General features: G+C 41.7%; 3 protein-coding genes across 3 annotated transcripts; 1 reads left to right on the top strand and 2 right to left on the bottom strand.

Moving 5' to 3' along the window:
• Nucleotides 1-33: 33 nt before the first annotated feature.
• On the bottom strand, nt 34-15,406 carry tom1l2b (target of myb1 like 2 membrane trafficking protein b). Its single transcript, XM_084567090.1, has 15 exons — nt 15,187-15,406; nt 14,678-14,762; nt 13,942-14,020; nt 13,527-13,676; nt 12,347-12,481; nt 12,073-12,219; nt 11,043-11,159; nt 10,400-10,533; nt 10,192-10,243; nt 8,021-8,189; nt 7,065-7,191; nt 6,823-6,898; nt 6,105-6,164; nt 2,737-2,773; nt 34-2,613 (listed from the first exon to the last, which is right to left on the bottom strand). The coding sequence occupies exons 1-15, from the start codon at nt 15,380-15,382 to the stop codon at nt 2,465-2,467; spliced, it is 1,713 nt and encodes a 570-aa protein (XP_084423216.1). The 5' UTR covers nt 15,383-15,406; the 3' UTR covers nt 34-2,464.
• Nucleotides 15,407-15,576: 170 nt separating this feature from the next.
• atpaf2 (ATP synthase mitochondrial F1 complex assembly factor 2) lies at nt 15,577-19,904 on the bottom strand. Its single transcript, XM_084567091.1, has 8 exons — nt 19,573-19,904; nt 19,431-19,475; nt 19,056-19,204; nt 17,995-18,092; nt 17,741-17,821; nt 17,522-17,634; nt 16,752-16,867; nt 15,577-16,371 (listed from the first exon to the last, which is right to left on the bottom strand). The coding sequence occupies exons 1-8, from the start codon at nt 19,688-19,690 to the stop codon at nt 16,234-16,236; spliced, it is 858 nt and encodes a 285-aa protein (XP_084423217.1). The 5' UTR covers nt 19,691-19,904; the 3' UTR covers nt 15,577-16,233.
• A 323-nt stretch (nt 19,905-20,227) lies between these two features.
• On the top strand, nt 20,228-26,936 carry LOC311504039 (glucose-induced degradation protein 4 homolog; the record flags this gene model as incomplete). The annotated part of the gene is given in 7 exon segments (XM_084566991.1): nt 20,228-20,279; nt 20,282-20,529; nt 20,965-21,024; nt 22,613-22,720; nt 22,799-22,900; nt 22,987-23,117; nt 25,456-26,936. Coding segments are annotated over 7 exon segments (765 nt in total). The 3' UTR covers nt 25,520-26,936.
• Between the last annotated feature and the right edge of the window lie 356 nt (nt 26,937-27,292).

Genomic DNA, 27,292 nt, shown 5'->3' with positions numbered 1-27,292 from the left:
AGACAATAAAAAAAATTAAAAAAACTCGGATCACACACTGCTAATGTTTTATTAGAGTTCATGCACAAGTCAAACAACACAAAGAGAAATGAGAGATGAGGCAACTCAGGAAAGTTAGCAGTCACACAGCACAGCCTCCCTTATGAGCATCTTTTCATTTTATCCAGCGAAATACAAAGGAACGGATTGTTCCTCCGTACTGAGACGACTCTCGAGATTTAGTAACGAATCATTAACAGAGCTCACACCGAAATAAACCAGGTCGATCCTGGACGCTACCGAGGAAATTAACAAGTTCTTTTAACACAGATTTGGAGGCGGCTTTTTTTTTTTTCTTTTTTAATCCTCAATCAACTGAGATAAACCGTTTCTCCTTTACAGAACAGCTGACACGCACTTATAACACTAAAACAAGGAAGGAGAAAGGAAGTGTCCCTTTCAGAAATGTGCAATGTTGACGCTTTGTTGAAAGTGTCCCAAGTATTTGTGTCTGTTTTTTTTTTTTGTTGGTTTTTTTCTCTCCATGTGCTGGTCAGTTCATAAAATTCAAAGCGAGGCAGAATATGTATTAAAATATGTATCCTTCATGAGATAAAGGTGATTCTTTGACAGCTACCAATCAGTGGAGAACCAGAATCCATCTCCATATGTTTACTGTATGGACACTTTCAACCAAAAGGATTATCCACACATGACCAATAAACCATGATAAATCAGATGCATTGTCCAGCAGCATTGTATAAAAATCAAAAAAAAAAGAAAAGAAAAAAATACTAAAACACACACCAGTAATTTCTCATCCTGTCCCTTAATTCATTTCCCGTTTTTAATTTTGCGCAGTAAAGCGATTTCAAATACTGATCTGAAGAGACAAAAGTAGTGCTGATAAAATGATATCTACTCGCAGTAATTACACCCCGCTGGGTTAGCTGATTTACAGTACGTGTTGAACGCGACGGTCAAAGTGCACGCTTGTTTTAAGCTCGTTGTGATCGTGTAACATTTATTATTCGTCGGGATGGAAATGTCTCATTTGTAGCACTTGGCGAGCTCATTTCTGAAAACAAATGTCGTGTTGAAAGGTCAGGCCTTCTGAGGTGTCAGCATAAAGAAATAAAAGGAGATTTGCATGGGAATAACATGCAAACTGCTTTTGTAGTGTGACGCTGGATTCTCCTCACATCCCAGAATTAATACGCCATGAATCCTCTGGAGTTTTTAACAAATTCGATCCAAATAGGAAAACGCTGAGTATTTTCCTTCTATATCCAGAAAAAATGACAAATTTGGTCCTTCAAGCTCAATTTTAGGACAGAAAACATACAGCACAGTCAACTCACAAAGGAACTAAAAGCTACAGTCAATGAGTAAAAACTCGATAACTCCCTGCCAACAGATTCATCCGTGTTCAGCATAGACATGATCACGTAAATCAGAATAACTGGAATTAAAACCAACTATAGCAGCTTCGGGCTAATAAATCTCAGCAAAATAATCTCAATAAATCTGTTGTGACCGGCAAAAATCATCGAACCACTGCCCGCAAGTTCGTCGGAGAGGTTCCACGCGGTGACAAGGCAGATTTTGAGGAAGGTGAAAGAACACGCGTGTCGGTACAGTGTGCAATGACGCTGATAACAAAAACTAAATTCCCTTCTTTTGACATCGTCTTTTTAAATTAGTAAATGATCACATGTATATTATTCCCTTTTCTTGCTAAACCCCGGTGAGGTACATCCCTATTGTCAAAGCGAGCGGAGCATAAGCCCCTTTCAAAAATCTACATTAAATTACCATCTCTTTCATACATATGTAGCTTAAATATACACACAACTAATAATCTTGACAATTTTTTTTGTCACTTACAGATTTACAACTCAACTTAGACGGACTTGCAAAGGGACTGATACGAACACCAAAACAAGAGCTTTGTAGGTACGATCAGTGCTTCTGCCTGCAACGGGAAAATATTTCTGTACGGGTTTCTTTAGTAGTAAAAACTAAACGTCTGGCGGGACCGTCCGAGGGATCGGATAGGAAATGGATTTTCCTAACTATGACAAGAACTCCTTTTTTTTTTTTCTTTATAAAACTCTACCCTATTTTATCAGGATTAGCTGCAACATGAAGCTCTGCAGTCCACAACAGGCTGAAGGAGATTCTTTACACATAAAATAGAAGAAAGCAGGCTGACTCATCGTCTCCGACATTGGCGAGATTTGTCACCGGGCGCCGTGACAAAGTGCCATTTGTTTGGTTTTCCCTTTCTGGTGAGAAATTAACAGAGGGACTTGGTAATTCTCTTTTTTATGACGAGATCTCGCACAGATCTCTGTAGTGTGACTGAATAGTGTTGTGATCGATCAGAACTGAGGTGTTTCAGTGTCAGGTCAGTCTGTCCTTGGGTGATGCTGCTCAGCTGGTTGGGTCTAAGGCTGGGGATCGGAGGTCAGAGGTGGGAGGTCTACATGGCAAACAAAGCGTCCTCCGGTCTCTCTGGCTTCTTGCGGCTGGGGGTGCCCTGCGTTGCACCTGGGTTGCCTCCTGGGGGCGACGGTAGGCTGGGGACCATCTCGGCAGCTTTGGCTCTCTCCTCGAGGAACTTGTCGAACTCTGGATGTGTCGGGCCGAAGAAAGAAAAATGAGAGAGGAAAATGTGAATTTGAAATAGGTTGCGGTCAAAATATAGCTGGAAAGAGAAGGGAAATTCCTAGACGATTTATTTTGTTGTCTTACCTTCACTTGTCACGCCTTCCTCGCCCTCATCTCCTTTCTGTTAAAAAACAAAAACACCAATGTCACATCTGTCCGCTGACTGTGGCCATCGTAACCCACTGCAAAGCACCTCAAGCCAAAAGTCAAATTCAGATCCAGTGCGTGTGCCCAAAAACACAAGTTTCACCAAAATCACTGTGTATTTTTTAAGCAATCCTCCACCAGTCATATTTCATAAGGAGTGAAGTGGTACAAGTTTTCAACTCAAACGGGATGAGACTTCCTTGGTTCAGCAAGGTCCATGAGGGGAAACAGGGCCTCATGGAGACAAACATTTTAAAGCGTGACCTCCACCTGATTGTTTCAGTAGAGCTCTAATTAGCAGGGCAAGTCTTGAGAGCATGCAGGCATTGTGTGATGTTCATGAATCTCACACGATGCTGAGTTTGAAATGCCTTTCCTGTTGCCAGATTCTGCAATGGGTTGAGTGACTGACCACCATGTGGAGCTCACACTGAGCGGTTGGTCCTCAATGTTCACAAACAGATGGTTGATCATCAGTGTTGACAAACCGAGAATATAAAGGGCGCAGCGTGGTACTGTGTTGGCGCCACGCAGAGCTTTGTGGCAATGTGTCGATATATATGTGGAACAACTCCTGTAGAACTTCTTTGTTCTGGAGTGAAAAGTTTTTGACATGCAGCCACGGTCTGCCACAGCTTTATAGGTTGTTTTCTTTGACTTCTTGTATTGTACGCTTCAGAGATTGCTCAGTTTCTGGTTCAAGCCAATCAACATTTGCGTAGCATCATCACCCATTCCTATGATCTTTCACTCTGCTTGGAACCATAAACTGGCCTTCACATTGTCCACTCCTAAAGTTATTTTCCACTTCAGAGTCAATAGGCTGGAGTTGATTCTTATTGGCAATTTGCAGCATTCGAGTGGTTTAAAGTTTACAGAAAGAACGGAGACCTACTGACTCTTTGTTGGCCTTCTGAATGGTCTGCAAGACTCTTTGTCAAGTCCTGACTTCCTATGTTAGTGTTTCTAGGTTAGACATACACTAGCCATGCCGGGGTCCATTCCTAACGAAAAACGTTGAAAACCTGTCGACTTAGTTAGCGTTAAAACTGATAAATGTGATTCTTTGTCACACTTCGTCAAGTGTGGGTACAAGTAGAGGAAAAAAAAAACTGAAAACCAGTGGAAAGACTAGTTGTTTTTAACATTTTTCCGTGGGAATGTACCTCCGCATTTGTTTGTCCAACCTAGCAACAGTAGCCTAGACAGTCGGGACATGACAAAGCGTAAGTACCCTCTGGTTGGTGGTCAGCAGACCAATCAGAGGGCCAACAAAGTGTCAGTAAGAAACCTTTTAATGCTTTTATTTTTTTATTCTAATCAAATGATAAACATATTAATTAATTCATTAATTTCTTCTTGTCTCATGTCCTGTACCACTACACCCCCTTGTTTTATTATACACTGAGCCACTTACCGTCATGAGTGCTCACCCAAAGTTGGGCAGTATATATGATTATATTATACGTATCATTTTTTTCCTAACCAATCAGCTGATAAACCCATTCACTGACATAATTCACATTTGTGCAAAATGAGGAGGAGCTCTTGAAATATCAGCTGTTGGACAACTCAGGCCAGTCAGATGTTCCAGTAAAGATTTGATTATGCAGTAAAAACAATTAATAATTTACATACATATATACATATATATATATACATATATATACACTATATTACCAAAAGTATTCGCTCACCTGCCTTTACTCATTCTATGAACTGAAGTGCCATCCCATTCCTAACTCATAGAATTCAATATGATGTTGGTCCACCTTTTGCAGCTATTACAGCTTCAACTCTTCTGGGAAGACTGTCCACAAGGTTGAGGAGAGTGTTTATAGGAATTTTTGACCATTCTTCCAAAAGCGCATTGGTGAGGTCACACACTGATGTTGGTCGAGAAGGCCTGGCTCTCAGTCTCCGCTCTAATTCATCCCAAAGGTGTTCTATCGGGTTCAGGTCAGGACTCTGTGCAGGCCAGTCAAGTTCATCCACACCAGACTCTGTCATCCACGTCTTTATGGAGCTTGCTTTGTGCACTGGTCCACAGTCATGTTGGAAGAGGAAGGGGCCCGCTCCAAACTGTTCCCACAAGGTTGGGAGCATGGAATTGTCCAAAATGTTTTGGTATCCTGAAGCATTCAATGTTCCTTTCACTGGAACTAAGGGGCCAAGCCCAGCTCCTGAAAAACAACCCCATACCATAATTCCTCCTCCACCAAATTTCACAGTTGGCACAATGCAATCTGAAATGTACCGTTCTCCTGGCAACCTCCAAACCCAGACTCGTCCATCAGATTGCCAGATGGAAAAGCGTGATTCATCACTCCAGAGAACGCGTCTCCACTGCTCTAGAGGCCAGTGGCGGCGTGCTTTACACCATTGCATCCGACGCCTTGCATTGCACTTGGTGATGTGTGGCTTGGCTGCAGCTGCTCGGCCATGGAAACCCATTCCATGAAGCTCTCTGCGTACTGTACTTGGGCTAATCTGAAGGTCACATGAAGTTTGTAGCTCTGTAGCAATTGACTGTGCAGAAAGTCGGCGACCTCTTTGCACTATGCGCTTCAGCATCCGCTGACCCCTCTCCGTCACTTTACGTGGCCTACCACTTCGTGGCTGAGTTGCTGTTTTTCCCAAACGCTTCCATATTGTTATAATAGAGCTGACAGTTGACTGTGGAATATTTAGGAGCGAGGAAATTTCACGACTGGATTTGTTGCACAAGTGGCATCCTATGACAGTTCCACGCTGGAATTCACTGAGCTTCTGAGAGCGGCCCATTCTTTCACAAATGTCTTGTTTCACAGTCTGCATGCCTGAGTGCTTGAATTTATACACCTGGGGCCAGGCCAAGTGATTAGAACACCTGATTCTGATCATTTGAATGGGTGAGCGAATACTTTTGGTAATATAGTGTATATATATATATATATATAATGATATCTCACATAAATGACCATTATGTTAATATCACAGTGAACAAAGACCTGATTACACTTTAAACTTTAACATATCTGCATTTAAGAGCCCATAGTCATTTTGCAACATTCGTCCATAATAATGTCCCCACAGCACAGTAGTTAGTAACTTTTAAGCGTCAAAAGCATTTAAGTATTAAAATGTGATTGGTCAAAGAGGAAATGTAGTATGAGATAAATATGTTATTTTAAGATAACATAAGACTACCTAAATAATAATTTAAAAAAAAATAAAAATAAGGGCATACAGCAGAGTGGAAAAAAGGAAAGAGAAGCAAGCAGAAATAAAAAAATAAAAAATAAATAAAATCATGACGGGCTCACCACATCAGTACACAGCCACTGCTCTATGTCATCCATGACAGTGGACTGGCCTCCGACACCCTATGGGGCAGCATCGAGACCGCCACAGGTGGGTGGAAAACAGAAAAATAAATTCCCACCCCAAACACAACAGAAAATATGACTTAAAAGAACTTCAGGGTTAACTCAAATGCAACGTAATGAAGTATTGTATGAGGGGGGAAATAAAAGAAAAACAATGTTTATGGATGGCGTGACACGATTTTATGACACTAGTGATCGGGCTACGAGGGAGTGTTAACAATAACACAAAAACAACTTCCACACATTGTAGAATGAATATCAAGCTGGGAATGCAGTGTAATGCTGACTAAAATGAACTGAATGCAGGGAGCAGCATCATATGTGATACCACAGCAGAAAAACAACTGATTCATCCAGTGACCACAAGCTTCTTGTTTTTTCTGAACACAGAAGAGAAAATGTAATGTCATGTCATAAGGCCACCAACAACAGATAAGTCTTGTTAGTCCTGCATGAACGACTTGAGGTGTTTAAGCTTATTCAAAACAGTCCAATCAAACGGTCTGTTAAAAACTAAAAGTTCACTTTTGTGGTATGCAAGATGTCTGCCCTCTGATGGCTCATCAAACAGCACACAATCTTTCTCAGATGTTCTCTGACTGACTTAAAAAAAACAAAAAAAACAATCAAGAGTATAGTTCAGATTTAAACTTACCGCTCCTGCAGCTGGCTGCAGGACATCCAGAGTGGGAGGAGGGCTACCAGTGGCGGGGCTGTCTTCTGCTGTAGTACTAGAGACATAAGACGTTGTCAAGCATAGGAAATAAAACTTGTATTGTCCCCTCTATCATTTAATAACAAAAAGACCACAGAAATTGTAAAAGCTAAGCTAAAATCCCTCTCGTTCATCCAAAGTTAAAAGAGAGCCGTGTAGAATTACAAACGGTTAGTTCTTACATCTTTTGCGGTTCAGATTTAGCGCCAGTCCTGGTCTGAGCGAACACATCGAAGTCGTCCTGGGCAGGTGGAGGCTTACAGCTGGAGAGAGAGCTCAGGGTGCTGCTGACACTGTCTGCTCCAACATCTGCAAAAATAAAATAACAGAATTTCAAGCTACTGCTCTAAGAAGGAATCACAATGTGTTTAACGTTGACACATTGTGCAAAGAAAAACACAAAGCAATCGTTGCTGATGCTATTGTACAGGTTAAATGCAGAATAAGGAGGGGGTTGAAGTCTCCAACAATATGCAGTGGATGACAGAACAGTCTGGCTATTTTGAAAATGTATTTATGTAGTTTTGTGCTCAGAGTTAGATAAAGTGTGTTACCACTCTTATCTGCCACTCTTACCTTGCTTGTGTTAACATTTGAAGTTTTTAGCTTAGCATAAAGACTAGATGCAAACTAAAACAGCTAGTTAAAAAGCTGTTTCCGAAATGTGCCCATCAACACGTCTCCAGCTCAGTAATTAACAAGTAGTGTGTCAAAATGGAACCATTTCTTATCTGGTTCTGATTATGGAGAGACGTCAGTGAACTGGCTTAAATCCAATGCCAGAGGTCAGTGGCACACATAGATTTTGTTGCACAAGTTAATTATGGGCAATCAAATTAAAAAGAGCAATTAAAACACTCTGGAGCTCTTCACTCCAGCAGTGAATCTGTGACACTCATGAAAAAAATAAAAAGATTTGCTTTGCAATTGCATGCAGAATTCAGTCCTTGTTCCTGAAACTCTCTGAATTTTCTGACAGCTTGGAACTTTGGATAGAGAGACACTTTCCCTATACTGCCGGTCCCATTCAAGACCTACAGTATATTTAAACTGTAGTTATAAACAATTACAGCATACTGAATAAAAAGAAGAATTCTGTTCTTTCATTTGGCAAACCTGTGAGGTAGTATGTGCGTACCTAAACCAGCCAGACGGGAGGCCAAGGTGGCCGGGGAGGAGGGCCTTCCTGCGGGGGCTGTGATCGAGGCGGGCAGGCTGGTTGGGGCTGCGTTCGGCATATTACTGACCACCGCCGGGGAGCCAGGGCCGAGGTCTATGAGGTTGTCCTCTGTAGCCTCACTGAGGACCTGGTGAAGGAGGAACGATCAGACTCAATATAGCTCTCATTTCATGAAGGAACAAATACAAGAAACTAGGGATTCTGACTCATGAGGAACGAAACAAATCCTTTGTGGGAGGCTAAGAAAAGGCAGGGTTAAACTGAACCTTTAGTTCTTGGATTATGCTTGGAAAAAAGTATTAAAAGAAATTTGTGGTTTAAGTTTATAAACGAAGACTTGGTGCGTGACAAAAGTGGACACACTCTTGAAAAACTTGCTGGTTCACTTCAGGAGAGCATTAAAATGCCTGGGACTGAGGATAGCAGGAGATCAGGAAAAGAGATTCTTAAGGGGGTCCAAGAATACAGTTTTATTTCAAAAGATATATTTAGGTCTGAGAAGTATTTGGTTGCTAGGAAATGGACAAACTGATAGATGCACCCTGTCAAGTATTGCTTATCCGGAAAGACAAATCAGTCCCCTTAAGAAGGCAGAAAATGGAGCAGGGAAGGAGGAGGGAAGACTGAATATTTGGGCTCTACACATGTTGCTCTATCGTGACCATTTTGCAAATCTCTAACTGACAGACTGAGATATGCAAAATGCAACATGGCAGTGATTCTAGGCACACGCCATCTTATGGCACTAAAGTCCGGTGGAGGCCGGGCCCATGCTATTCAGCCATGTTTCAACAGTCGCTGTGGCGTGACACTGATCATTCACTGTAGGGAGGTTGACGATGTTTCCATACTTGCCTGTCTCAGCTAGCCACAGAAACAGAAGAACAGAAAAGAACAGAAAGGAAGAGACAGTGAATACCATTAACATGCCTGCGCAGGGACACAATGCAATGGCATGACAACTATGGAACAAATATCATGCATAGACAACTGGGACACCAGTGAAGAGGTAAGAATCTCTATTCGACATGGTTTTATTTATCAGATTCTTACCTATGTTTACGGTCTAATCAGTAAAGACAGAGATGAAGGTGGAAAGAACAAGAAACTGACAAAGGACATGAAGCAAGAAAGCCCTGCACTGCAAGTAGCTACAGGCATGTGATCAGCCGTGGAGCACGTGGAAAGGGAGAGGCAGATAGTAAAGAGGTTACTGAGCTCTAGCTAGCTCTTATTAGGTTTTAAACTGTGGAGCAGCCATGTGTTAAAGGACCAGGATGGAGGATTTAGTGGTTTCTAGCAAAGAGGTTACTGATTCCAATGGAATATCCCTACCGTACCACTTCATTTGCAAGCATGTAGAAAAACCTACGGTGGTCATCTAATTTCAACCAATGTTATGGTGCCACCAAATTTAAGGTGCCAACAAAAAATAATGAGAGCATTTGGTTTTAACACCTTAGATATAAAGAGCTCATTTTAAGCCCCTACAGGCGTTTATACACCTAAGAAAATATAATTATGAGCATTTCTGCAAACAGATCCCCATAAAGCCAGAATTGTTGACCACTTGATTTATATTTTGGGGCATTTAAATGCATAAACCTTACCAGATCTTATCATATTTAGTGTCCATGTAAACAGGTATCCATGTTAAATTAGTCATGTTAAATCGCTACTTGTATGGTTACTGAAGCACCGTTTTGTAGCACACCACAAGCCCTCCTACAAAGCTATGACTGGGCTGTTGAATCAGTGCTTCCCAACTTGAAATGCATTATAAAAATACGCATTCAACGGAAAAGAGAAAATTCTAAATACAAAAAAACAAGATGAAAAGAAATGGCATCTGCTTTGAATTTTACGATGAAAGCAAACATGTGTCTCTGTTGCGTTTCTATTTCATCAGGCGCAGACATGTGGTAAACAGCTGACAGGTAATTCACACAGAAAGACAGCACTTGAAAGGCTTGGTAAAGCTTGTCGGGTCATGTGACATGCTTGCTCACACTAAAGAAACTGAAAGGAATGGATGTCAGAAACAGAAAATGAACTCCACGACAGAGAAGAGCTGGGTCAACTGGTGGAACACCCAGAGCAAACACCTGAAATATAAACTGGTGACTCACCCCGTTGTTGACACTCTGAGCTGAGGACCTCCCAGACCTGAACCGCTCATACCTGCAGCAACAATGAGACGATATGAAGGACGAGAAAAAAACCTCTTTAGTCTATTTAAACAAATGTGTGCAAATACACCGTGTCGTCATGGCTACCTTGACGAAGAAGTCTGCTTCTGCATTTGTACAATTTGTGTGTTTTTATGTGTTTTTGAACCTTTCGTAGCGGAGGAAAATGTTGTTGAGGTCGTCGTTGACGTGCAGCAGCTCCTCAGTCACCGCCTCGTTAGAAACACAGGAGATGAGCTCCATTATCCTCTGCTGCATGGCTCTACAGGTCCTGTGCAACTCCTAAGCAACACAAAGGGACACGGCACTCACACAAGAGCAGTGATCCCAGGTTACTGTTTTCTTAATGACTGTACAGACATTTTAGATAAAAGACATACCAGTCTACACTTGCTGATTTAGTTGCTCCACCTAGGCCCCTACCTTAACAAAAACTATCTCAACTACATGCCTAACGGTGCGTTTACAATACAAGCAACAAAAGTTATAACTCGGTCAGCACTGTTGTGTCACTCAAGCACGCAAAGAAAACACATACGACTGGTTAATGTGTCACTGCATCAGAGGAGCGACCAAAAAAAAAGTAGAAACAGTTCAACTTTCACGTCATGCTTCAGACATCAACTTCATATCGCCGACTTCCATTGAAAATATACCGTAGCGTGTCGCTCTCTCACTGCTAGTGTGAACGTAGCATAATCCTAACACTAAACACTTGTAACCTTAACTTTAGTCCAGCCAAAAGGAGCCCACAGCAACAAAATGTCCCCACAACACACACACACACTTGCCTGTAGTAACTCATAGTCTGAAGTGTCCTCTTGTCCTGGCACCATCTCAGTCAACATCTCTGACATCACCTTAGTGTTTCCGCGAACAACGTCCAACTCACTGCGTAGCCGGCTAATCTGGACGATATTAAGGTAAATAAGATGACATTAGTTAAGATAAAATCAGTAAAGCTGGTGTTAAAAAGAAATCTAAGCAGTATTGCACAGAATGGTAAACCCCAAGTCTGGGGTATGTGAAAGAAGTATGACTCAGCAAAACTAAAATGACAAATGATAGTATTCTGACCAGAGCTGGTTAGAACCGGTTCATATGCCTCTAACCTTATCAACTCCTTTGATCAATGCTGGCATTTATTTTATTTTCAAAGGATGTCAAACACATGTGTATGCAGGAAACATGCATGAGGAGTCATAGCAGAGAAGAAGAAATAATCCAAAGTGTGGCTTCATTTCACACGAGGGTGGAAAACAGATGTATTTGACTCTGTGTTGCAGGAGCGTCACTGCTTCCTAATAGAGCAACGCGTCCAGTACTCAACTTAAACGTCGTATGTCACACAATATATGAGCCACAAGGGGTTGAACGACTTCTAATTTTTTAAAGTTGACTAATATGTGGCTCTCACTCGGCAAAAAAAACTAAAACAAAACACGCTTCGCAACCACAGTAACAATGTGCACTGTTCGGATGAGTGTGTATTACAGATGTGTCAGAATAGGGAAGACAGCCTGGGCAATGTCTTCTGCATATTGCCAATTATAGCTCATTATGTATATTATTACATCTAAAATATTATAACAGTATATTACTCTACTATATAACCCACTGTTCTGATGTTGATCATACAGTAGATCATTTGTTTTTCCAACAGAGAAAACTGATCAGAAATCAATAAACTAATAAGAAATTAGACTGATAAGCAGAATCAAAAATACAAATGTTGGACTTTTTAAGGGAAATGTGTGTTGTTACAATGAAAATACATATCTGAACCAACTGTTCAGCATGTTCACGGGAATGTCACCGTACCTGTTCCGGTGAAGGATTGATGGATCCCGAGGCATGAATGTTGGGGACCTGAGTGGTGCTATAGGCTGGTGGGACGGAGGGTGGTGTGGGCTGAGTAGTGCTGCTGTACTTAGGTAGGGTAGAGTCACCCTCTGGGGCAGCTGCCACCTAGAAACAAAAGAGAAAGAGATAATGTCCGTTTCATAATGTGACAAATTACCTGATATGATAACAACACTGACGTTTGCACGGGAGCTTAGCCTACATTTAGGCTGCTTTGTATGGGGCCTCTTACCTTGTGGGGTGTGTGTATAGGTGACAGGGTCTCCAGGTCTGACATGGGGAACTCAATGCCTTTCCTCTTTAGCTCCTCGTAGATTTGAACCACACCTGTAAGGTCAGGACTGCTCCTGAACGCATCAGCCCATGCCTGGAGAACGCAGAGCAACAAAAGGGTTAAAGGAGGAACAAAAAAACAAAAAACAATGGGTCAAGGGAGGGCTGACACAGCAAACAAAGCAAGTGATGTGAGAATAGTAAAAAGAGTCTGTTCTCTGATGATTTTGTTTGTCTGCCTTGAATGCATTCAGTCAGCAAACCACAAAGCTCTTGGCTTCTCATCCTCAGCAGGACTGGGCCATTGCGAAAGTTCAAAGATGACAAAACAACAACTCATAAACAAGTGCACGCGGACTTTGAAGGTGTTCTTGCTCCAAAAGTGCTATATTTGAACAGTTTCATCTAAAATTAACAAAACGGATCACAAGAGAAAGCCTGTGTCGAGTACACTTGCCCAACTTAGTTTCACTTAAATTGCCTAAATGCCGTTGTGACTTTCATCAACTCCAGCGTACACACAAGCAACACCTGAGAGAGGAGACGGCTTGTTAGGGCGTTGCACAACACAACCACAGTCTGTTGCCCAGCTGTGTATTGCGAGTCTCACTAAAAGAAAGAAATGTCAACAATACTCCAGCTGATGTGTAAAGGGAGTGCTGCTCAATAAATTTTCCCACACAGTTTTCCCAACTGAACCTCTCATCACAAACTTGTTTGTCTACACACTAGATAAACAAAGAGAAAATTACATCCTCTCTCACAGTTACTATACGTCCCTCCTGGATTCATGCTGTAAGCTGCGGTCACATGGTGTCCCTGCTGGAAATAGGAGCAGCCCGCATGAACATTGCAGAGTCACCTGAGCTGTGACGGGTAACTAGAGCTGCCCCTGGCTGAAGCCCCGGAGACGCTGTGCTTTACCTGAGGCTCTGCCTTGGGGATGACAGGTCACCTCCTAGAGCGCTACACAGCTGCAAAAGCTGCAATAAACACTTATGCTGCAAACGTCACCTCTCACTAACCCACTCGATCTTGTTCTCTGCTGCACAACATTATGGAAAAAAAAATATATAGACTCAAAATCATCCATGGGAGTAATCCAACAAGCTTTATGACGACGTTCCATGTTAGCTTACCTGAATCAGGGCGAGCACTTTGTCTTGAACGATGTTGGGCGGGTTGTTCTTAGGAGAGATGATTTTAACAAGCACGCCGTCAACAAAGTCCCTGCTGGTCACTAAAGCATGAAAGCGGTGGCCGCAGTTCTTCACGCACGTCTCCAGAACCTGACATATGCGGAAAAGAAGAAAAAAAAAAAAATGCATTCAGACGACGCTTATTCCTGGCAAACTGTGGCTCAAGTCCAGACACAGAATAGACATGATGTTTTAGAATGCAAATCCTCATGCAAATCACGCGATACGATTGAGTGGCCATAAGTAATTCGCTTTACATAATATTTCAACGAGTGAGAGAAATAATACAATAATATTTTTAACAACATGTAAATGAGGTGCAGTTACTGCTCTCCTTCCGTCAACTTTATCTCACCGTTAAAGCCAGCATCACTTCCCTATAATTCCTGTTGCCACTGAGTCTCTTCTTGACTGCTCTAATGGCATCCTTCGGCCTGCACACACATAAACACACAAGTCAGAACACACATTAAACACTCATGGATAGCATAGCAGAGTATGCCAATAGCCTTTAAATGGAAATATGGCAGAGTAGAGCAAACACAAAACCTGTGAGCCTGAATACCGGACACAGGCACATGTCAGTGATTCTTGCACATTCCGCAGTCTTGACATTGACACAGTGATCGTTCCACTTTACGTAATAATTAACTTTCTTTCAGTACTTCCAACGGATCAAATCTGGGCGTGTGACGCCACTTTCATTCCTCATTGATGTGGAAGAAGTAGGAGTCAGGCCTCTTTTTACAGACTGCTGATTTAATGTACAACGCACTCAGCTTGACCCACCTAGGCCAGTTTACAACTCACTGATTAAACAAGACCTGGACTTCACACAGCAGCTTTAGAGATACAGCACAAGGTTAATGGAGCAATGAGATAAGCAGCGAGGCCTTGCAGAAATCCACTTTACACAGGCACTGCAAGATTTCTTCTCTTGCTGTGCCACCGGTATAATTATAAAAAAGGGGGAAAGAACGACCCTGTCTGCATATTTCACTGCAGCAATTCATTATGCAAACAGCACAGCCAGTGCACAAAAGAGCTGATAAGCAAACATGGATATTCATTGATTTTCCATGGGTACTCACCCGTCCTCTGTTTCATTGATAATGTCACATATTTCCATGTTGAGGGTCCAGTCCTCACTTTGCAGGGAGCCATCAGTGGCCCTCTCTGAAACACACATGTAAGTTAGTTAAGTGAATAAAGACAATGACAAAACACAGAAGACCAATTATATGACGATGACTAATAGCTGGCTAACTGTTAGCCAACTTAGCCATTATTCTTCTTTAAATATCTAACTATTGGCATTAGTTTGTGGTTCTTGCACTGAGCTACGGACTGACAATGACAGAAAACAGACATTTAGTTTGTAAACGGCAACGCTAACACAGTGACAGCAGATGTTACCGCAACTACGGGTTAGCTAGGCGGCTAATGGTGGCTTTCCAGCTGTAGAGAACTCATTCAGAGACGTTAGCATGCTAAAGGTAGCGAACCCGTAAATGACTACCGCACAAAAATAAGTACGCCAACAGCACATATACACGTGTATCTGCGCGCGACGTCGCTTCCCAAATATCTAGTTACATACCAATGCAATGCCCCACTGGGGTACTGTAAGGATTTCCCAAAAGGAACTCCATCTTGCTCGACAACAAACAAGTCAGTCCATGGGCTGATGATGATGATACCTGAGGAAACGTCCCCAACGCTCCGCCCACCCTGCAACGCCATTGGTCAAGAAATCCTGACCTTTGCCGTGATTGGACAGCTTCGACATCCATCATGAGAGCTGGGCGATTGTAAATAAAGGGATCCAAAGGTTGCGCCAATAAAACTCCAATTTATATTTTATGACTGTGGCATTCATTCTGACATTAAGAAAATGGAGACAGAATATATGCATAAAATAATCTGTTATGACAGGTATCCGTGAACATGGCTTAACATTAATTTTAATTCACAAATTTGTTGATGCATTCTTGTTAAAATTGATTTTATTATTTTGGTGCATCTAACTACTGTAAAACCAACAAAATTCTCAGCTCTGTACATATAATAACCACTGCTAAACTGCAATGTGCAGAAGAGATAGTGCTTTCTGCACAACCTTAAGTCTATTTCCTCTTCACCACAAGAAAAAAAACATAATACAAACATGAATGATCACAGTCTTAATTACATAAACATATTCAGCATGCAGAATATTTCACGTAATGCAAGTGAATATTTTTCATGTGCAGTGTCCCCATACCAAACAGTAATCAGAAACTGCTGATGACAAAAGATGGAATTAACATTCCACGACCACGCAGACAACAACATCATTCACTGTTCTCTTGAAGCCATGCGGCAGTGCCCAAAATGTCGCAGATGACTGAGAACCGTCTGGAAACTCTGAAGAGTGTCACACTTGGCAGCTGCCACATACAAACACTGCAGAAAAGACAGCCAATGTGTTTTGGTGGAGGGTGATGACTCTTCAGCAGATCACTGTTGCAGAGCAGCTGTCAGTGCTAAATACAACAAACAGGATACGTGGCGTTTGTAGCGATACAGAAGGATTTGTACGACTGAGGTGGCCGGGTTTGCTTTTTCGAAGTTTTATTTTTGGACTCTTTGATGTTCCTTTTCCTTCTCAGTCCTGCATAAGCTTGCGTTTGACAGTCGAACTCTCAGATGAAAGATGAACAAAAAGAGCCCCAGCGGCAGTCCTTGCCCTCAGCTCATACATGTCATAATCATGGGCCCACTCCACGTTTCCCCAGCTCCGAATCTGGAAAGGAGGAAAAAACATGCAGGATGAATAAAAACTGTCTGCAGGAGCAGGCATACAGACTGCACACAGTAGTGCAAGATCAGATATTTATAGATTTTCTGCAAAGCAAACATCAAAAACCAGGCCTCAAAAAAAGCAAAGTCAGCCTCTACACTGCCAAGCTAAGTTTAAAAGGGAACACTGTGAAAACAGAAGAGGGTGCTGTTTCTCTTGAGCAAATGACACAGACTTTTTGGGGTTCTGGCGGTGATCCAGGACTATGATGGTTAAACGCATGCTTTTAACACAGAGTGAAGAAGCAAAGAAGCGCCTTCCATGTTGGGATATAAACATAAAATGTTCCTGGAAAAAGCTGGACACTCTCTGGTAGTCCGTACCTGGTATTCCTCCTCCAGTCTAGAGAGCAGCACAGCCTGTTCCACACTGAGATGTCTGTCAATCATCCCCATGGAGAGCACAACAGACTTCAGCTGGGTGATCACATACTCCAGCCCTGAACGAGAGCAACCACACTAATGTAAGACTCTGCAAGCAAACTATTACAGCCTATTACAATACTTCACAGTAAATATTACATCAATTCTATGTGCCACAGAATATCACCTTCACATTATTGGTTGAGCAATATACAGTTACCACACAAGTGAAATAAAAACTCCTGCAGAACAGATACAAGCTTATATTATAAATGCTATTTTTCAAAAGTGTTGATTGTTAAAGTCACCATAAACTCAAACTTGATGTTTGTGTGTTTGTATAATGTATGTATTACACTATATGTCACATGTTCTCCAGTATCTGGACCAATAATGACAAAAACATTGTTTTATATATTCTCTTAATAGGAGTTTAAAGTTAAAAATGTTGATGACTCATGCTGCACTTGGGTGCGTGTCTAAATTTTGCATCCAATAAATGGTTTTCTTGAATTTAAAGTACATGTCCCTCCCTCCCACGTCTCTCCTTCACCGGCAGCTCTGGCAGCACCCGGCTCGAATGTGCTTGGACTGTGTCTGCTCAGGCTGTTGTAGTTGAGCAGTCAGTTTTTTTTTTTAGGAGGGAAGCAGCCTCCCCTGCTGCCTGTTTTTAGAGGAAACATGTAAACATAACAAATGAGCTTATCTCAGATCAGTTCGGGATGATTTACCTGTCAGGGACCAGAAGTTATAAGAGTTGAGGTGTTGCCGGAACGTGTCTTTGGTTGCCTCTGGAATCTCTGGACCCAAAATACTGGATGAGGAGCCAATAGTGACATTATACCTAAAATTGGAGATAAACATTGAGAAGAGTGCTTATTAAGAAATTTCAATAACCATTTGGGAGGCTTTAACACTAAGCTAATGACAAAAGCTAAGGATGTTCTCACCTGTTTTCAATCCAGTGCAGCACAGGGTCCCACTCATTCTTCTGTAGCTCAACCAAGCCATCGGGGTCCTCTACTCTGTAACTACACAAAACATAAACACTACTAACAAACAGTAAATTTTACCCATTTTCTGCTCTCGTGTGATCTCTCTTCTGGATGTATTAAATGCAGTGAATTGATAGAAATTAGATATGGCTATGTAAGAATGTATGAACATATTTATTGACAGCAATAAAAGTAAATAAGTGATATACCAGATGGTGTCAGTCTCCAGAAACTTTAGAGCAGCGTTGATCATTTGACTCTTGTTGCGTTGGGTGGGATTGTCCAAAGCTGTGTTGCACAGAGTGGTCTGCAGGAAGAGTTCACCAACATTACTAGTTCTGTTAGTTCAACTTTTTGTTAAACACCCTTTACTAGTGGCCCGGAACACTGTGGCAGCAATGTGTTTTCTGAGAAGCACTTTTCACACTCATTATTACTAAGAACTCTTTCAGTGTTGCATGAAAGACTTACAGGCATTTCGGAAAGTGGTTGTTGATTTGAATTTTTGCTTAAGATGTTTGCGCAACCAACCAGCACCTGACCACTAATACTCGCTGAGCAAGGGGAGTTATGTCCACTGTTACATAAATATAGCAGGGTCAGAAAGCTACAGATGACGATCTGCCACAACATTAAAACCACCAACCGGTGATGTAAATACCACCAATTATCTCATTACAATGTATGGATCCTGGCATTTGTGTGATTTGATACCAGCACCGAAAACATTAGCAAGTTTGCTAAAGTTATTTGAGTTATTAGCCAGGATTTCTCTGCAAAAGAGTTGTTTGTTTTGGCAGGTGTGGTTCCACAGTTTATATCTCCTGAACGGGACCTAGGGTGGCTACGTAACCCAACTTAAGAATGGGTTTATGAAAAGGCCGCCAATATTTTCTCATCATCTTCCAAATAAATTATCAAATAAATCCCGTACCAATGGTTGGGAATGACTGCCTTAAGCTACAGCTACAACACATAAGCTACATAGCTCATTGTGGATCAAACCACAAAGGTCAGACTTTGCTCACCACGTGCATCAGTGAGCATTGGCTGCCTATGGCTGATCGGTATAAAATGCTGCCTGACCACAGTGATGACAGGTACTCCCGTCAGCAAAAAAACTGAAGCGCCTGTTGTTAGAAATGTTGTTACAAGATGTTTCAACAATCTTTCATTGAATACACTGCATTTGCAATACAGAGGTAGGTGCCACCAACCCTTTAGAAACTCTAGTGTAAGATCCATCTAATGCCATGGTTAAAGGCCGTACCAGGTGCATAGTGTAGAACTTGAGCGTTTCCCTTTGAGCGTCCCATTCGGTTGCCACGGCAATGGCCAGGGCTTCATTTGGCACTGTGAACAGCTTCCCTCCTGGAGTTTTCAATTTCCTTTGGTCTAGGTTTACCTCATATAAACCACCTGTTAAGAACATTTTAGAAAAATGGAAAAATAATATTTAGTCACTAGGTTGAAGACTAACTATGGAGAATTAAAAAACAGCTTTATAAACATAATTAGATGAAATGATTCAATAGTGTAGACCTGAGCAGGAACTAATGTAAAACATCTGACAGCAGCAAACTGTGTTCTCAAACATATGGAAGTAATATACTTATCTTGATTACTAATAACACTAGACACGTACCTTCACCTTGGGATATGCTGACATCCTGGTAAAATTTCTTTCTCTCTGGCAAACAGCAGAACAACACATCGGTCAACACACGCAAAACAGTGTTTAGTATGCAGAATGCATTGGTTTAACCTACTATTATCATTTATCTTACCTGCTGTGGCTGTGGAGTATTTCAAAGTACATTTGGCGTGCCGATTTCTTGGGCACACTTTATTGAGAGAAAGGATATTTCCAAACTGACTCTGGAGTCTAATGATATTCCTAAACATAGCGGAAATAATGTGAAGATGTGAGCTTTTTAAGCTAACTGTAAATAAAGCCGACTTGCTAGGCTACCTGTTTCTGACAGTTCCTCACTTTACAAGATGTAATGTTACACGGGTGAGTTTTCCCTTTAGCATCGGTTCGTATTTGTACGGCACTAATATTTAGAAAGACTCTACTATTTGCTTCTATTTACTGCATCACATTGCTTAGCTCTATCATAGCAGCACCTACGTTCAAAAGCACGCGTGACCTTCGTTGCTTGACAGCGTCGTAAATGATTTTATTTTTTTTGGGAAATGTAGTTTTACAAGTGCATCTACACACCCTTACACAACAGGGAAAAAACTACACCCAAATGTTCGCCTAATACCTTCCGCATCTTGAACCAATAGAATTTGAAATTCTTTGCTAGGTTGGAATCAATTGACCAATGAGAGGGGCGGATACTGCTGGCTACAGCGTTGCGTCGAAGTCCACTTACTTCTCTGGGAGCTTGGTGGCTTGGAAATTGAACTGTTGCGGAATTAAGTGGAATTTGAATGTTGGTGGAGCTCTTCAGCCCTTCTCCGCCTCTTCGTAGACGTAGACAGAGCCCCTCGTTCGGACGGCCATTGACCGCGGTCGGCGCCCAGCCAGCGAAGCGGGAGCCATGCCTGTCCCCGCTGGATACCTCAGCGACTCCCCTGCCGCGGCCTTCGCGTCCTCGGCCTCACTTATTCCGCCGCCGCCGATAAACACACAGCAGCCCGGTGTTGTCACCTCGCTCCTGTACAGCGGCTCCAAGTTCAGAGGCCACCAGAAAAGCAAAGGGAACTCGTACGACGTGGAGGTAGTTTTGCAGGTGAGGTCGTAATGCTGATATTTCCTCATTCAGTCGAGATGTCAGGGGCATTTGGTGATCTGTCAAACGGGCGGTGAGATGATTGACAGCTGAAAATCAGTCCCGGCCTGTCCCGGAGTAACTCGCCTAGCTAGCTGTGGATGTAGCGGTGCCTACGACTGTATGCAGACATCTGATTTAAAGTATAAGGGTGCTATTTGTTTTCTGTTTTCTGTTACTAAACTAATTTAATGCTACGAAATGCTGCTAAAGAGATTAATTCATTGTTTTAACTTAAAGCATTTGTATGGAACAGACATGCACGTTCATGGCTTATATATATAACATTTGCTTCATAATACCAAATAATAGGAACCCCCACTTTACTGGAATACTGGAAGTAACTACTGCATATTGGCATGAAGTGTAATACAGCGTTCTCTTTTCTTTTTAAAGCATGTCACCATGGAGGATTCCTATCTGTGTGGCTACCTGAAGATAAAAGGGCTGACAGAGGTGAGAGGAGTGATTCCCCACATTAATAATTCAAACAGTGTCTGGCTACTGCTGCAGCCATGTGACATTTCCCGTGGAAAGAGTTGACCTTTTTTTTTCCCTTTCTGGACAAGCAAACCTTTGATCCTCTTTGATACAGCGCTTGTAGATAAAGGTGATGCACTTTGTACAACCCCACAAGGAAACAATAGCATTTTTGATGATTTATTAAACAATAATATCAACAGATGTAACCAAGGGAAAACCACTGGCCTCAGTGTTGCCCCCTTTAGGTGAAATTACTTCACCCACATGTTTTGCCACAGGTCTCTGGCATCGGCTTGCTGAAATGTTTGACCACTCATCTAACCAAAATTCCTCTGGTTTCCATGCACTTACTGTGGCTTAAAACCACATTTTAATTGGATTCTAATCTTGGCTGAACCCTAACCCTCCACTTCTTCTTTTTTATCCTTGTTGGATTTGTTGTATGCTTGTGATCATTACACAGACAAAAGTTTCCGCACACTATGATGTGATGCAGAATTCATGGTTGAATCAATGACTGTAAGTGGTTTGGTCCCTCAGGCCACATAACACTTCCACCATGCTTCACAGCTGGTATGAGATACTTCTCCTAAGAAGTTGTCTTTGGTCTTTGGCACCAGGGATGTCTGCTGTTACTCTGGCCAGGCATCTCTGTTTTTGTTTTTGTCTGTCCAGAGCACAATTCAGACCTGATCTTGTCTGTTTGGCTCACTGATAGTTTGCTCAAATGTTATTTATGGACGGCAAAGGATGTTTTCCTAATTTGCATGGTCTGACTGTTGAAGCGTATAGTTTGTCATCAGCAGCTGTGGAGTTACCTGCAGATTTTGTGATGAAATGTTGGTGTTCTTGTTGACTTGTTTTTGCTCTTGGACTGGATTTGATATGGCAGCACGCTATGATATGATGCAGAATTCATGGTTGAATCAATGACTGCAAGCGGCATAGTCCCAGAGGCAACTTCCACCATGCTTTACAAATGGATTGAGGTACTTTTCCTAAGAACTTGTCTTTGGCCTTTGGCACCAAGTGTGTCTGCTGTTACTCTGGCCAAATCAAATGTTTGACTGCTGACCTTTTCAGTATATTTTTAACAATCTCTGTTGGATGTACTTTTTTTCCTCAGATGACTCTAATGTTGGTATCCCTTTCAATAGACTGTGCAGGCTCCAGTCGTTCTTTCTTGTTTGTATCAAAGATAAAACTAGCACAGATCACATATTTCTGCTGTTGAATTAATAGCATTTGCACTTTCAACAATGGTATAAATAAGTTTTTATGGCCTCGTATACAAAAACAACTTACTATATTACCTCTGTAGGAGGCGTGCTAACATGGTTGTTGATGATTTTAAAGGTGGAAGTTGTATTGTTTACATCCATCTTGACTGGTTGCTGATGACCAACTCTTTTTTATGGTGAACAATAAACTGTGAATATCAGAGCACCTACCTTTATACTTTCAGAACCTCAATGATTGCGTTGAATTCTTATTAAAGACCACACAAATGTGTGTTAATAAAATGACACTGTGTGTTTCTCCGTTTTGGTGGCCCTCGTAGGAATATCCAACTCTGACCACATTCTTCGCTGGAGAGATCATCAGCAGGAAGCGGCCGTTTCTCACCCGAAAATGGGATGCAGACGAGGACGTGGATCGTAAGCACTGGGTAAGGGGAAACCCTGCACGTTCGTAATCTAGAAATGTGCTCCTCGGCAGTCTGGTTTACCGTGATGTTTGTGTGCAGGGCAAGTTCCAGGCCTTCTACCAGTACGCAAAGACATTCAACTCTGATGATTTCGACTATGAGGATCTGAAGAACTCTGACTATATATTCATGAGGTGGAAGGTAACACGCTATCTAAACTGAGCTCGGCCATATGTTCTACTAGGTCACCTCTGAACTCTGCAGCTGCTGTAATTTCTCACCCTCAGGAGCAGTTCCTGGTTCCTGACCATACAATCAAAGACATCAGCGGCGCTTCCTTTGCTGGATTCTACTACATCTGTTTCCAGAAATCCACAGCAACTATTGAGGGCTACTACTACCACAGGAGCTCTGAATGGTAACTTGGCACTACATAAATTAACTGTCGCATCCGTTTTAGAGGTATTAACAAGCAGGTTGCTGGATCAAATCCCAGACCAGCAGGAAACTCATAGTGGAACAATCATTAACAGATGCAATTTCCAGCTTTTTACAGCTTCTGACAATTTGCCCTCAATTCTTAATTTCTCAGTGGGAGTTTCTCTCATAACTAGTTAACTAACTACAAACAGCTCCAGGTTAAAATGTGTAACTTTACATGGATTGAGCAGAACAATCCAACCCACAGCTTGTTTCATCAGCATATGGTCATAATGTCCGGTTAAAACAACGGTTCTCCGTCTTCAGTGTTTTCATTTTTACCCAACAGTTTTTGGCATTTCTTTCGCCTGCCCCTGCACTTAATGGTTTAGCAGTCGACGCAAAAACCCTGTGATTACCATCCAGCACATTTTCATTTCGGTTCTCTTTTTCCTCCTCTGACCAAATACTTGGAAAAGATTTTTGTTGCTTTCTCCAACCTCAGATTTATTTTATGCCAGTTTTCAAAAGCGGAGACCGTTACAGCCAACATATAAGTGGTAGAGTGAGGTTGAGTGACAACATTATTAAATAATTAGTTTCTCAAGCAAAGTTAACTGTTGGCTTTCAGAAGTCAGCATTGATTTTTTTTTTTTAAAAAAGAAAACATTTTGGGGTTGTTTTTGATAAACTGGACCACAACTCTGTTGGAAGGGTAAAGATTTACAAGCGCAAACGAGTTCACTGTTCTCACATGGCTTAGACTTTTAGTGGAAACCAAATATGACTTATGTAATTAGTCCTTCCTGGAAAAACATTTAGAGCATAGTGTTCTTGAAGCAGGATGGTGTTGCAGTGACCAAGGATCCTGTCCAGTGAAAGGCATGCATATTCATATTTGGATTTATTTCCAAATAAACCGGAATCTCTTCGGGTTGTAATCTGTTTAGACTTCCATTCTGATTTGATAATACACAATATCGCATTTCTTGTGGCTCGTTCACTCTAAAAACTTCCTTATTGCCAGTTGAATGCTTTTAATGTGAGTAAGCCGCAGCACGACATCCTATTTACTGTAACATCATGCAGTTTTATGGTTATGGTTTAAAGGTAGTGATAACTAAATGTAAGACTAATTTTCATAGGAAAGATTTATGCTGTATTGTTCTACTGTGAACATCTGCGCTAGTGAAGACAGTTTAAATCCACCGCTAACAATAAAAACCAACCAACTGTAATCACAGATGGACTTTAAATAGTAAAACAATTAAAACCTTCTTTTACATTATCTGAAAAAAAAGTGGAACTGATGAAAAATGTATATTGTGGTGATGCTTGTTCAGAGGCAGCTTAAAAGCCTTGATGTATAGGAACATACTCCACACATCCTGTACATACTTCTTAGATCAAATTTTCATGAGTTTGGGGTCTCATTCCACTGTTGGAGTGGAGTCGAGTCATGCCAAGGCCCACTGTGAATGGGTTTAAACCGTACTGCACAGCAATTTATGCAAAGGATGCACTACAGCTGCACTTACAACTGACCTTCTGATGCATACAGCATGCATGCAAGTGGAGCACACTACTTGGTCACAACATTGCACCTTGAACTTTGACCTTCTTGCTCGCATTCGTCAGTCGGTAATGGCTGGTGCTACATTTTCAACCCAAGAAGTAGAACAGCACGCCAAATCAGATGGTAGTCTGCCATCGTTTTTGTTTTTACTGAGCTTTGTCCCGTCCGCGTCTGTGAGGCTCAGTCATGTGACTCATCTTTCTCTGCTCAAATGATTGTGGGTCAGAGCAGCCAGCGAAAGCCAGAAAAGGCCACAATGGCTTGTGTACTGCACAATGTCACCAGACACATTGACGTTTCAGAGTATATTTGGCATACTGGGTCTGAACATGTTAATTCCTTTTCTTGCTAATATCACAACCACTACTGAAACTCTACTTACACCAATAACCACACTGTATTTCCTGTGGCTTCTTCACAATAAAAAAGCTTTTTGACTGAAGCAGCAACTACAGGAAATGGGAAGCAACTTAACACTGTCTTACAAGACTGAAAGTGATCACTAAACCCTAAAAAAAAAAAAAGATACTGAACAGGTGGCACAGGAGTGAAACTATTCACCAAACCATGGAGAATAAAGAAGAAGCTACAACAGGACTTTTAGCTGAACACTGAGAGATTTCACAGCACAGTTTACACACTGAGTGCACCTGTCACCTGTTGGGACATGGGAAAATTCCTATAGTTTGTCCTGTTCAAGTGTATTTCTTCATTTCCAGTGTATACAGCTGCTAACATATATTGTGTCGTTGCATCTTAGGTACCAGTCTTTAAACCTCACCCATGTTCCCGAGCACAGTGCAGCGATCTATGAGTTCCGGTGACCTCCGGCCGGCATTGTGGATCTTTCTTTTATTGGACAAAGACTCGAGGCAAAGCAGAGGTCTGCCGATGCTACTGAGAAGGATAAAGGAGGCCGAGCAGGGATGAGAATTTGGGCTTTGAAGAAGTACAAACTCTTACATGTTCCTTACAAGTGGATGGACAGCTGCTGAGGAGTACACGGGATCTAGGACAAGTGAATGTATGTATGGATAGATGAAAAGAAAGAAGGGAAGTGCAGTGGTGCTCCCTGGCTGGAGCTTGTAAAGTCAAAACCGGCAGCAAAGACTGGGTGTGGCTCGAACGGTGTACCCCTTTCTCCATTTGTTTTAACGTCTGGTTTTCAAAAAAAAAAAACGCTTGGCACAGTATCTCCGAGACACTTTATAAGCAGAGATGGGAATCCCCCCCTTCTTGTTTTGCTACTAGAAACGTTTCCAGCTTTCGTCCGACCGATGCAGAATGAGCAGCATAAACACATTCAGCTACCGCAGGACAAGGACTCCTCTGAGGGGTCCGCTTTTAGAAACACAATCGCTAAAGATCACCAAGTGTGCGAAGAGGAAGAGCAAGGGAGAGGGTTCATGATTGGAGCTCTTCAGGTTTTAGGATTAGAGCTTTAATAAGCTACAGAGACAGTATTTTTAAGCTAAGCTGGTTCTTTGTTTGCCTGCCAAGAGGATATTTTGTTATTTCACTCTAAATAATGGACACTGAGCGGCACTTTTAAAGGCTACAATCTGAGTGACACACGGCCCCCTGTCTTTATAAAACTGCTTGGGAGATCTTTTTTTTTTTTTTTTTTTTTTACATAGGATTGTTGTGGATCTTGATTTGTTGAGTTACATTTGCACAGAGATGGACTATATGTTACTATTTTACACTCACGTCCCAGTGCACGAGCTTCAAGGTGGCTGGTGGAGCTTTTAAAGCTTTTATTGAGTGGTGGGTTCAGAGCCAAAACGTGAAAGTATTCAGTAGAAAGTATTTTTATTTTTACCCCGCACTCTGCATTAAAACAAAGAGTTTTACTCCTCGTGTGTCATTTTAAATTAAGATCCCTGCCACCCTACATTTACGTCTCCTCGACTATGCAACACTTTCAAGATAGCACTCTCCACACAAAAGACCTTGAGTTTCCAGAGGCAAAAGTTTATTCTATCCTCAAAGTCTATGAAAAAGATCTATCTACATTAAAGGAAATATTTTTGTTAAATTATCTATAATAAAAACACTCTCTCATCCCTCCCATTCATCCCCCTCCTTCCATGTGATTGTGCCATCTTTTTAAAGCTTATCAGAGTTGTATTATAACGGATCCAAAGTGTGTTTGTTTGAGATTAAGCTTGGATTTAATTGATGGTGTGACTGTAAAGAGTGGATTATGGATTTAAAAAAAAAAAAAAGAAGAAATCTTATCAAAACATCCTTTACCGTGTCGTGATTGTCTGACCACATTTGTGTTTCTAAGGAATATTTATCAAGTGTTTTGCATATTTTAAAGAATATACATGTCTGTGAATCTGTGAAGGTCATCCACTTCATGCTGTAGCCAAAAAACAAGACGAAACAAGGTCAAGTAGACTTGTGGTTCTTAAAGACGTTTCACCACACATCCAGTAGCCGTCTCCTCGGCTACTGGACGAGACGTCTTCAAGAAACCCCACAAGTCTAGTTGTCCTTCATTGCCGACGGTTACCTGATTGACAGTGATTGTATTGTCTGTCAATAGCATCAGTCGCTTCAGGACTAAACGTGGTATCATAATGCTGCTC

Source organism: Chelon labrosus (genome assembly GCF_963514085.1).
Source record: "Chelon labrosus genome assembly, chromosome: 19".
Taxonomy (NCBI): Eukaryota; Metazoa; Chordata; class Actinopteri; order Mugiliformes; family Mugilidae; genus Chelon; species Chelon labrosus.
The sequence above is the reverse complement of the archived record's forward strand: the minus strand, read 5'-3'. Positions and strand labels throughout refer to the sequence as shown.